The 12691-nt window shown below is 44.8% G+C and overlaps 1 protein-coding gene across 2 annotated transcripts; it reads left to right on the top strand.

Moving 5' to 3' along the window:
* The first annotated feature begins 6315 nt into the window (after positions 1–6315).
* zbtb8b (zinc finger and BTB domain containing 8B) lies at positions 6316–10769 on the top strand. 2 transcript variants are annotated; one of them, XM_086192981.1, is made up of 6 exons: positions 6322–6417; positions 7496–7620; positions 7825–8005; positions 8169–9069; positions 9175–9353; positions 10052–10769. In XM_086192981.1, exons 2-6 carry the CDS (start codon positions 7604–7606, stop codon positions 10364–10366), a joined length of 1593 nt encoding a protein of 530 aa, XP_086049107.1. In that variant the 5' UTR covers positions 6322–6417; positions 7496–7603; the 3' UTR covers positions 10367–10769. The 2 variants fall into 2 exon arrangements, with proteins under 2 accessions (XP_086049108.1, XP_086049107.1); XM_086192982.1 differs by lacking the exon at positions 7496–7620 and having other exon boundaries at positions 6316–6417; positions 10052–10768.
* Positions 10770–12691: the final 1922 nt, after the last annotated feature.

Here is a 12691-nt window from a genome sequence, read left to right as displayed (position 1 = left end):
ACGCTGATGGGCCCTGTGACTGCGGTGACTTTCGCTGGTGCCGGGCCCCAGACGGGACGGCGAGGGCCCCGAGAGCCACAGGCAGCCATTGTGCTGTCGCCGCGGAAACCAGCCTCTTTATGTCAGACATGTTTTTCTGTTTGTTTTCTTTTTTATGTCTTTAATGTGGGCAAGGGCAAATGTTTCCCCCCTCATCTCCCCCTCCACCTCCTCGCTGCTCTGCATTATTTCCCCCCAATACCCGTCGTCTTCCTACTCCCTCTTCTCCTCCTCCCACCAATCCATCCACATTTGTTTCCCCTCTTCTCCTCCCTCTTCCCCTGCCACTGCCGTCTTCGCTTATGTTGTCTTTCGCCTTCTTCCCCCTGGAGATCGTCATTTGTAAAGCTCTTTGCTCAGACAGCCCGTATCTTTGTCGTGGTGTTGCGGCCTCCCTCTCACTCAGCTCCTCTTTATCTGTACCTCATGAGGTTTTGGCACTAACTGGCAGTTTTTCTTGTATCAAAAAAAACAAACAAACAATACAGACAACACTAACAACTATTCCCAAAAGAATTCTGTCTTTCCCACGCTAAGCCAATTTTCCTCACAAGATTAAACAAACTTCCAAAACAAAATGAAAGCAAGGGGAGGTGAAGAAAGAATCTGGTTATGAGTCCAAAAAAAGAAAAAAAGAAGCCAACAGTGGATGCCCCAAAGTCCTCAAATGAGAAAAACAAACCTGAAAAAAACGGCTACAGTTTCTATTTTTAAGTACTTGAAGAATGTTGTTCAGTGCCATGTCTGGAAGGCAAGCTGGCCCTGCTTCCTAATCAGTTCATTCTGACCACACTCCCCCATCACATCACACACGGGACGGTATCTTTTATGAGCCGCAGAGAAAGAGGAAGAGGAGAAGAAAGGAAAAGTTAAAAAAAAATGAAAGAGTGTAAGGCTAATCCAGTCGGTCCCCTCAGCCAAGCCGGTGATGATTTGGTGACCCAGCTAATATTAGCCGCTGCAAGACTAGCTTAACTCAAGAATTGAGTTGAAAGCTGACCATCATTCAAGTTTATGACGGAGACTAGCTTTAACAGTGCGGGGTAGTATTGTTGAATTCTGTCTATCAGCCTGCTATTTTTGTCCTTGTTTGCAGGGAAAAGCATAGAATTGCTTAAATGCATCCAAATCGATGTACTTTGTCCAGTCAGCTTAAAACCCACAGCCTTAATAACCGACGTGAAGGACTGTCACAGGCCCTTCAACCCAGGAGATGGTGCTCCGTCCTTGTTTTACGCTGCATCAGAAGACCTGGGCTGCTGCTCTCTGACAGCCTCTTACTCTCCCAAATCCCTCGTATAACTTTACACCTCAGATTGCAGCCTTATCAGGGAGACATCCAGTTGACACCTCACCCTGACGGCAGCTCTGAAGAGCGGGCGTAAGCTCCTAAAAAACCGGCTTTAAAACTTGCCGCCGCCACCACACTGCCGGGTCATTTTTAGCATTCCGCAAAGGGGATTATGGTGAGTGTGCAGGGAGAGACTTTGATGGAGGAAGGATGAGGTTTAGGATGACTATCATTTTATTAGGAGGCATCCTGTGGCAATCACAGGCATTTATATAAGGAATAAATAACAAGAACTTAAATAAGGGATGCACTCAGCATTGAATATGGATTCCCTTCATTCTTTTTTCATTTTCATTGATGACAAACTAAGAAAACTAATAAACTTGATCTGCCAATCTATAAACAGTGACATCGCTGTCTTGATTCTCTTGTGCAGCGCTTCCCAAACTGTAAGAGCTCCATGTGAGCTCAAAGACACCTTCTTTACCGCCACCTGGCATGAATGGAACGAGATGTTATTTATGAGAGTTAAAGATATAAAGATGATTATTTATACATCTTTTAAATATTTGAATATTAAAGTTTTATACAGGGCTTTAACTATTTATTCAACAGCATATTCAGTGAGCAAATGTATATTATCTGTTACTAATATCAAGCGTGCATTCATAGAACAGTTTAGTCAGCAAATGTATCCGTTTGATTGGTGTCCATTGCAACGGTCTGGGTATTTCCTGCTTTTAGATTAGACTATTTGAACTTTATTATTTTTAGCCAGAGGTGGAAAGTTATCAAATGTTTTTAGATACTTAAGTACAATTTTGAGGTATTTGTACTTTTTTTTTTTAAACTCTAGTTGTAATTTATACCGCACCAATTTATCTGAACCAATCGATGAGTAGCCTGACAACTTCAGGAAATAATCCGAGCAGCCCAACAGGAACACACGCCGCTTTAGCATCACCTTCATCATTCCCAGGTACAATCATGCGTACTGTACTTTTATTTTTGAACTACCTCAGTAGCGGACGTTAAATTCCCGCTCTGTGGCACGCTGCAGGTTGGGATGGGCCGCCATCGTGTGAGGAAGGCGCTCTGTTAACTTCATGGCTCGATGGTTTCCTCCTTACCTGCTGCTTTTGGTTTGCGTGGATGCAAACGTTTTTTTCTTGTCATATCCGACAGAGAAAAGAAAAGGGAACCTTCCAGAAGAAATTATATTTTGACAAAGTAACCACACTTAACAATAGGGATCTATATGACTGAGCAGACTCCGATTCATGACCTACACTCACGAGCGCATGAACTTTGCGGAAGTTTAAAAGGGAAAAGTGTATCCCTTGAGGCCCGCGAACACTTTTGCAGGGGCTGTGAGAGCACACACTTACTCACAACAGTAAGGTGGCATCAGAGTTAGAACAACATTCGTGCAAGTAACATCACTCTACTTAAGGACAATTTTAAGGTATTTTATTTCAGCATTTCCATTTTCTGTTACTTTATGCTTCCACTCTACCACATATCAAAGCAAAACATTGTACTTTCTACGACACTGTATTTATGTGACGACGTTAATTTTCATATGACGATTTTGTTTTTCTCCATGTCGGGAAGTTGAGAAAAAAAAAACCCAACCTTTTATTATCCATGTTTCTCCCTGGATGCTCATGTGACCTACGACAGACGTAGCAGCATTACCCTACCACAGTTTGACTTTGATGTCACATTTCTCAAACAGTAAACTCAAGATCAGCATCATGTCTTTTAAAATCAATCTCAATTAAAATTTGTTAGTTTTAGTATTCATTTTGGTTGGTTAGCTGCCTGTACACCACGGCGATGACAGGAATTCCCCCTGGATTACAAGTATCACATGCGATCATTTGTGATGCAATTTGATCTTAATCAAACTCTCCGACTGTACTGCTGTCATTTATGACAATAAAACAAGAACAAAGCCATGACACACATCATGCTGTCAGGAGTGAAGATGGTGCAGAAGCAGCTTGTTGAAAGGCATACATAATTCTACACACTCTTCATGTTGCTCCGGCACAAACACATGCTGCCTCTCTCAGACTTAAAAACTGTCTTGAGGTCGGTGTTGGAGGACGAGCGGCTGACTGTATATAGTGAAACAGGCTTTGATCTTTGGACTTGGCTGTGGCAGAGACACCAGCGCGCCAGTGCTGAGGCCCCGCGCTGCCGGAAGCTTGTGGTCTGGGAAGGCTCCATGTACTTCTCTGCTCTAGTGCTAAATATACAATAATAAAAAGGCCAGCAGATTTATTTCAGACTGTGAAACATTTCCTCTCCGGCGAGGGAAGAAAGGCCGGAGCGAGAGACAGACGTCTCCAGGTCGCTGAGGAACATGAAATGATAATTACAGAGAGAGATAGAAGCAAAGAAAGAGACAAGTTCCCCCCTCTCGCTTTTCTCTTCCTTTTCCTCTACCACCACAGAGGCGAATGGCGTCTCTAAACTAAAGAGGGGCGCCTGCTGTATTAGACTGCCAATGATTGGCTATGATTGCATTATCTGATCCCATAAGGGATAAAAGGACAGCAACACACACACACACACACACACACACACACACACTCACACACACACACACACACACACCACATGCCTGTATTTCATTGCTTGATCACTGTCTTCTCAGAAGTCAAACTGATTTTTTTTTTTTTGGATCATCTTTAGACATATAGCCATAGGAGCAAACATGATTATAACATTGTTTGTCTTTTTTCAAGTCTGTTTTTTATGCGACAATAATGTACACACACACACACACACACACACACACACACACACACACACACACACACACACACATACACACACAGTCCCCCATGTACTTCACCACCAATCCACCGCACTTCTCTCAAAGCTCTTTGATCCCCGGTCGAGGGTCCTCTCCGCGGTGCCTCTGTCTGAATTCCAGAGATTCTGGGATAATTCAAACGTTTCACGGCACATACTTGGTCCCCCCAGGAGACAGCGGCGGAGATGGAAAATGCCACCACGGTCCCCGGCGCTCTCTCCCTCTATTGTCCCTAGTCTTTAATCAGGCCCTCTCTGTGGCTCACGCTGCCACCGTGGTGTGTTGTCTCAGCCTGGGAAAATGCCGGCCTAAGTGGTTGTTATGTGCTGAGGCGCAGACCACAGGGACCCAGAGCTCCCTGCTGGAGCCCTCTGTGCCAGTCGTGGGTCGCTGCGTGGCTAACACACACAGTGAGTGAGGTCCCAAATCTGGATGCAGCCTTACATAACAGCCATCACTACTTAGCTTTCAGACTGGGCCTCCATCACTAAATCATACGCCATCATAATCACAGGCGTGAGGCTAAACGCAGTCATAAATCATGAATATTATTTATTCCTGAGGGGTTGCTGGGCGTAAACCCGCAGTAAACTGCCACACAGATATAGGGCATTATTGTAGAAACTCCACTGTGCTCAGGAGTTTCCTGCCTTGTCAACAAAAGATTTTTAAAAAAAGGCCTTGTGTTTCCCTGAGTCAGAGTTCCAAGGAGTTCAGACTCATGTGAGGGCCGGGCAGCTGCGTCAACGGGCTTCAGCTCCATCAGGTCAAGTTTACAGCAACTGAGTCAAGCCATGCTGGTTTATTCTGGTTCATGTTTAGAGCGTATAAGAATGAATAGAGTTTTTTATGAGGTGCCGTAAATTTTATAATCAAAAGAGGGTGAGTATGGAGGCTCATGTACGCCTACTCTGTGGTTTCTCCAGGCCACCACGAAGCCTTTGTATTTGCCCCGTTTGCCATGGGAAAATATCTGAAACAAATAAGTCGCCTCGTCGGCACCCATCAGCGTAAAAAACACTTCTAAGTGCTGTGGATTGTACTGCGAGGGTGTGGCACAGCACTCGCAGAACTACTTGTTTACTCTTGCTTTGTCCAAAAATAAAAAAAAGGGAACTATTTTTCTCTCTGAAATTGAAGACAAATAAACAAGGATTCTTGAGCAGACAATGTGGGAAGGCATGGGCAGCCTGCGGTTGTGCAACGGCACACGGTGTTTGGTATTGGGCGTCACGGGGGTCGGTGCCATCGTCATAATTAATGAGCTGGCCTGGAGAAAAACAGACCTTCATCATTACTGAAGTTAAAGGGGGAAAAAACGTGCTGAAAGTTTTGTATCTGTTTTGTTTTACCTGCGCCGAGACAACATGTTTTGTTCCTCTCCACACATTAACGCAGCATTTCTTTAATAGTTGATATTTACCAATGTTGATGTCATCAGTATATGTGTTTATTTATATGTATTTACACATTTATTTATTTAAATTTATTTTTGCATCACGAAAAAATGCGTAAACATTGTGAATATGAATAGGTAAAGTTTTTATTTATTTCCTGAACATTTAAAAAAGCCCAAAGTCATTAATTTATCGTCTTTTTATCACTGACAAGCAAAGAAGAAGCAATATAAACACTGGCTGTCTGGCTGATGCCAATACATTAAAAGGATGACCAATATCTGCCAAACTCAGTGACGTGACGATATTATCATGACCGTCTGAGTTGGTCAGGTGATGTGCAGCAGGTGAATGTGCTTCATGACTTCATGACTTTTCTTTACAGTGCTATATGTTCATGCCATAATGTAATTGTGCGCCATGACACACAGTTGAGGATAGAAAGATGTCTCTCCTGCATGATAGCATAAGAGAGCATCACAAGTGATTAAAATTGATTAAGATTTGTTCAATCACAAGAGAATACTTTTCCCCCCAAATTGAATCATCTTCAAACACTAAATTATTATTCATACAAGCCTGATTGTTACGAAGGTTAACTTTAGTGATCTCACCTTTTTATTCCTGTCAGAATGTGATTAAAGCTGTCGTTTCAGCACAATTTCTACTTTGACAAAAATTATAATATTATAATCAGCTATCACGTTGGCCCCGCCTCTATTGGCCAGTGATTGGATAAGTGACGAGCGTCATTTGCTAAAGGCGGAAGTTCACGATTGTGGACACTGGACTATTGTTCGCCCCTCGCAATAGAAATCAAGAGGAGCACTGGAGTTTCCTGATAAACGTTCTAATACTTTCAGGCAAGTGAATAGTCAGGAGAGTCTTTTTTTTGTGTTTTTAATCTGTTGGTCACTAGACATTCTTTACAAGGTGCAGCCTGTGACGGGAACATGATGCTGTGTTCTTATAGCCTGATGGCTATGAGGCACTAGCGACGCAAGCTAGCTCGTTAGCAAACATGAAGTGGGCTGCAGAGCTCCGATATGATAACGATACTGTCTTCTGCTAAACTTGTTATTTGTGTATTTAAACCTTTGAAGTGGGCCCTGGATATAAGAGCAGAGGCTAAAACTATAGCTACATCAAACGTTATTGCTAAACCTGAACTCTCACAGGTGTAATCACCATTTAATTGCATCAGAACCTCAATATTCGGGGTGAAGCCAAACTATTAAGGACGTGTGTGTGTGTGTGTGTGTGTGTGTGTGTGTGTGTGTGTGTGTGTGTGTGTGTGTGTGTGTGTGTGTGTGTGTGTGTGAGAGAGAGAGAGAGAACCAGTTTTACTGCAGGATCTTGTTGTAGTATTTGTACCTCAATTAAATGTAATCTCGCATGTTATTCCGTCTCCAGTTTACACAAATGCAAACCCGATTGTGCAACTCTGACAGGCAGCTGTAAATCTAAATGTTGCAAAGCAGTAACTAAAACATAAGAGACTGGAAACATTTTTGTAACAATATGATGAATCTGCTCAAACATGTGCTTATCCCTCACTGATGTCACAGTGTTGCAAAGAAAACAGATAAACTGAGCAGCCAGAATTCCACCATTCATTTTGCTGTATATTTGTATGTGACATTTGATGGAAACTTCAGTCACGAAAGCTACACAATTTAGTGAAATGTAATTGAAATGGCACGATTGCCAAGCGCAGTATCCAAGTAGGAGAAGCAAGATGACATCAAAAGTATTGTGAATGCTATGGAGAAGCCCCGTGAACCTACAAATCGTATTCCGTAGTCGTAAGGTAACATTTTTGTTTGGTGCAAAATGCATCAACAATCATATTTATCCGTTTTGAGAAAATTAATTGTCTTTAATTTGTACATTTATTGGCGGATCTCAGTGTCACTGTTTTATTTTATTTATTTATTTTAGAAGCGGAACTACGAGCACCATTTGTGACATCAAAAATATGATGAGAGCTGATCCAGGTCCTAAAGTCAGCAGACTAGAGAATAATTTGGAACTTCTGAAACACTAAGAATGAACTTTACAGAGAGGTGAGAGGCATCTTGAAAGGAAATGAAAAATATTTCTATATTTATGTAATGCGGACTATTTAATGAGGGAGGCGAATCGTTGGCAGTTTAATGATTTGATGCTGTATTGTTGTGAATATTATATGTCTTGATACATTTCTTAATACATGCGTGGAGGAGTTGTGTTAAAATGATTGCACTGTGATTGTGTCACATATCATGCAGCCCCAACATGGAGGTGCCTTGTTACCTGCCCAAACTGCTCTATGAGCTGAACGAGCAGCGTAAGCGGGACTTCTTCTGTGACTGCAGCATCCTCGTGGAGGGCCGCGTGTTCAAGGCCCACCGGAACGTGCTGTTTGCTGGGAGTGGCTACTTCCGGGCTCTTCTAGTCCACTATTTGCAGGTATGTCTTATCTTATTGTGGGCTATGTCACGAGAACTGAATTCCTTGTATATGACTGTACAGATCTGTCAGGAAATATTTCAAAGTACTGTAGTGTTGCTGCTGTTGTGTGGCATCTTTTTAATAAAGAATGTGGAAATCATGTTGAACCATCTTGTTTCAGGATAGTGGGCAGCGCTACAGCACAGCATCATTGGATATTGTTACGGCCCAAGCCTTCTCCTTGATCCTGGACTTCCTGTACTCCGGCCGTTTGGCCCTAAACAGGAGCAACGTCATTGAGGTGATGTCAGCAGCCAGCTACTTACAGATGACTGACCTGGTGAACTTCTGTAAAGGATACATCCGCTCGTCTTTGGAAATATGCAACAAGGACAAAGAGAGCAGCCCAGAGAAAGATAATCTGGCACAGGTTGGAAGGTCCGGCCCAGCGGATAGTGGCACTCCTGCAGCGACAAACTCCGGTGGTGCAGGGGCTGCTGAGCCTCACTCCCAGGTGGGAGAGGCGGATAGAGGCTCGAGTGTAACCTCAGCTAGGACCCCCTTGTCTATTCCTGGTGATACTCGTCCTGGCACCAGTAGAGACATGGACAGCGACTACCATTCAAGGGAGGAGTTTGCATCTGGCAGTGAAAGAGAGAAGGGACACATGGACCAGATTACCCTCTCATCCTCCTCATCCTCGGCCTTGACCCCAGAGTTAGTGAACCCTAAGATAGAGTACGACCCAGATGAGGAGCTCATAGAGTCCCCTGACACCAAAGACTTGGCCTCATATTCTGGGCCCTCGCTGCATAATCCTCATCATAGCAGGCTACTTCCCCCAAGTCCCTCCCCCTCCAATGAGCGCTCTCCTCTGGGTTACAGCTCGTCCTACAGTGCCAGGCAGCTGATGGAGATGCTGGCCAGAGGGGAAGGCCCCAGCTCTGTGGGGGACAGAGTGGGGCAGCGCTTTACTCAAGGACTTGCTAGCAGCACAGGAGGAGGCCGAATGGATGAAGGTTTAGGTTTTGTGGGATCGTCTATCATGGAGATCCAAACAGACTGGCTGGGAGAAGACACAGGTAACCATCACCATCAATCTGGTGTTGCATTCAGTTTATTCTCAAATAAGGAAGTGAGGCTGCTCATGTTAGATTCAAACTCTGGGCCTCTCTCGCCCCCTGCAGGTGATGGCTTGCTAGTGCCGGTCAAGCTGCACAAGTGCCCGTTCTGCCCCTACACGGCCAAACAGAAAGGCATCATGAAGAGGCACATTCGTTGTCACACAGGAGAGAGGCCCTTCCCCTGCCCCATGTGTGGCAAGAGGTTCACGAGGCAGGAGCACCTTCGCACCCACGCCCTGACTGTAAGTTCAGCAGCCTCGAAAGATGCTGCTCCGTCTAGCTCGTGGGCTTCTGAGCTAGCTGATGATGTAATTCCTCAGTGCTGCATTCATGTGATGCTGGAAAGTCAGAGTCAGAAAATCATTCATCTGACAGTGTTGTGCTCATGAGCTTCTCTGATTTAAGGGGCCGTTCATGTGGATTTTCCCAGTCAGAAACTCGTTATTCCGATTAGTCCAGCATCACGTTAATGCAGCAAATACACACTCCTTCATGGAAATATGCTACTGCCTGCTCAAATGTTGCCCGTATTTATTTATTAATCATCGCTGTTGTTGTTCATTGGATTTGCCTGTTAAGTGGTGTCATTGACTCAATGCCTGATAACAGCAGAAAATTCCCCGATAAGTTTAGAAAATCTCATGCAATTTGATTTTTAACTGGCTTTTATCATAGGTTTTAGAGGGACATTGTAAAATGGTTTCGCTTTTGTTGCGACGCGATACTGTATTCGTTCTCGGAGAGCTGTCGATCATGAAGTTCCACTGAGGTTTCCAACAGCGTGTCATAAACTACCTGGGTTTGATTGAGCAGTCTAACCAAATGTTCTGTGAGTTTATGATACTTGGAGAGGGAACTATGCGCCTGTTCCCCACCATTAAAGACTGGAAGGATGGTCATGACGTATCTTCTGCTGTGTGTCACTGCAAACCTCTCCCAGGTCCATCGGCATTACCTGCCAGTATCGTGTAAGAGCTGCCGGCGAATCTTCACTGGATCTGCTGTTTCTCCGGGACTCCGACGCTTTGGCATCTGTGACAGCTGCAATTGTGTTACCACCACTCACACCGATTCCGCCCCGGTTCTCCCCGCCAGCCAGCCTGAGCCCATGGAGCGTACAGATGGAGGCACGGACTGGTCCAGTTTTATGGATGATGTAGATGAGGTGGAGGTTGGCAGAGTGGAGGACCTGGTGGAGAAACAGATGCTTGAAAGGCAGCTGGCGGTCTGTACTGATGGAGGTCACACGCTGTGAATCTGAAGCCTGCGAGTCCTTCCACGAACTGCTCTGCTGTAATTTATTTAATGATACATTTGTAACAAGAACAATGAAAAGGTTTAACTGTGCGAGCAAATGTTGTTTTTAATCATCACTGTAGTTTACATGGAACATGCCATTTTTTTTAGGAGCAAATATGCTCATTCCCAGTCTGGGGTACATGTTCATGTACATTGTGCTAAACTAACTCACAGCCAGCTGGTCTTTGTGTATCTCAGCTCCCTAAAGCAGCACAGCGGCTCTGAAAGAGCAAATTTGCCCCAAAACTTTGGAGTGTTCCTTTAAATGCCACTGCCCATTTCTCTGTATTTGCCATGTATATACTGTAGAAATGTCACGATGCTGATTAAAAGTAGTGCAATTTTACACATCTTCTTTTATCCAAACAATGGTTAAAAACTCCACATAAGTGAGCTTGATGTCAGGGTTGAGGTTATAACCTGGCTACTGGCGGTTTTCTCTGATAGGCTAGAGGACTTCCTCATGGTTAAGGTCATGCAAGTAGACATGTCACTTTAAATTCACAGACTTTCACCTGAGCCAAGATTTTTATGATACGTAATCTCTAATCCAGTGACGATTGGAGCACATTTCAACTGTGTGGGTGACAAGGACTCAATTTAGTGTTGTGAAACTTTGTATTCTCTGTAAATCTAAAATGCTGACATGCTGCAGCTCTCTGGTATCTCCAGTATGCCTGTAGTGCAGGTGACCTCTGCCTTCTATTACAGGTGTGTTTCTCAACTAAATTGCGCTCTAGTTGCCGATAAGAGTCCATCTGAGGAGGGCGACAGCGAGCCTGCCTCGGTTCTGACGTGCAAAGCATCCTGCAGTAGAAGAAGAGCTAATATTTACGAGCTGTCAATGTTTATGACTTGATCTGGTGACAATAGAGGTGGAGGTGGGTTAGAGGTGCGTTGCCTCCCCACACAACTGCGGGATCTGATGGGGAAGTCGCGGGACCTGAGCGAGTTTGAGCGGGGCATGATCGTGGGCGCCAGGAGCGCCGGTTGCAGCATCTCCGAGACAGTCAACCGGTTGGGCTTTTCAAAGACTGCGGTGTCTCGGGTCTATCGGGAATGGTGTGAGAAGCAGAAGACCTCAAGTGACCGGGGGTCCTGTGGGAGAAAGCGCCTGGTCGACGAGCTGGGTGAGAGGAGGATGGAGAAGGTGGTGGAGGCGAACAGCCAGGCTACGAGCACGGAGATCCAGGCTTTGTACAACTGCAGCGGAGACAAGCCCATCTCACTCACCACTACACGGCGGATCTTGAAGCGGCTGGGCTACAGCCGCAGAGCTCCCCGGAGGGATCCGGTCCTCCGACCCGAGGTGGAGGCTTCCGCTGAGAGCCCGTCCCGCCCCGAACAGCCTCCAGCCTCCACGGACTTGGTGTGCAGCAACGAGAGCGAATCGGACCCGTGTAGTAAAAGCTTGGATACAGATTTCCAAGATGGCGCCCTATGAATGCCAATAAGGTTGTCTCGGGGGTTTAAGTCACTTCTGCCGGGAACATCATCTCTCGTGTCGGTAAAGGCTGCGTCCAGATGACCGTGGCCTCCACAGACAGACGGTGCCTGCGGCCCCGGCCTTCCCAACCAATAAACCTGCTTTTTAATGTGGGTTTTTCGGTGGTTTCCGTGCACTTTTGTCCTTTAATCTGGACATGCTCTCACCTGTATTTTTATTTTTTACCCGCTCAATACCACAGTAAGACTTCAAATTGGATCAGATTCGACCATATTTAAGTGCTTTTTTGTTCTCTGGAAGACTCAAAGTTGATGCTACCTTCAATACAAGTATTAAAAGACTTGCTTGATTTTTTTTAAATTAACAAGCTGGATATTAGTGGACTTCCAGGCGATCACACCGAGTGTACTACAGTGTAGCTTCCATTCACGTGCTGAACATTAAATATTTGTGTTTATGGCCGTTAAACCTTAAAGGCGATTTTTATTTATTTCTGTATCTGTTTTTGCTTCCGTCACCCCTGTTATCTCGTAACCGGGGACCTGCACCTTATTCTGCACGATTTGATACGTTTAATAGTGAGGGTTTTTTTGTTTGTTTGTTTGTTTTGTTTTATTTTTGGAAAGATTAAGCTGAACAGAGTCGATCATGGTCATTAACGTGTCAAACGTGTTTCCCCTGCTATTTTTCATTCATTTCACATTATGTTCCATGTATGCACTCACATTCGACACTGTGGCCACTATTCTGTCATTGTGTGGTACTCGTCCCTGTCAGTTGGCCTCATTGTCTCTACTTTTCAGCAGCAAGGGCACATATGCAATTCCGGAGTGT

The sequence above is a fragment of the Aulostomus chinensis genome, chromosome 22, assembly GCF_037954235.1.
Source record: "Aulostomus chinensis isolate RoL2024-O1b breed Wild chromosome 22, RoL_Achi_v1.0, whole genome shotgun sequence".
NCBI classification, from domain to species: Eukaryota; Metazoa; Chordata; class Actinopteri; order Syngnathiformes; family Aulostomidae; genus Aulostomus; species Aulostomus chinensis.
This window is presented reverse-complemented; position numbering and strand designations above follow the sequence as displayed.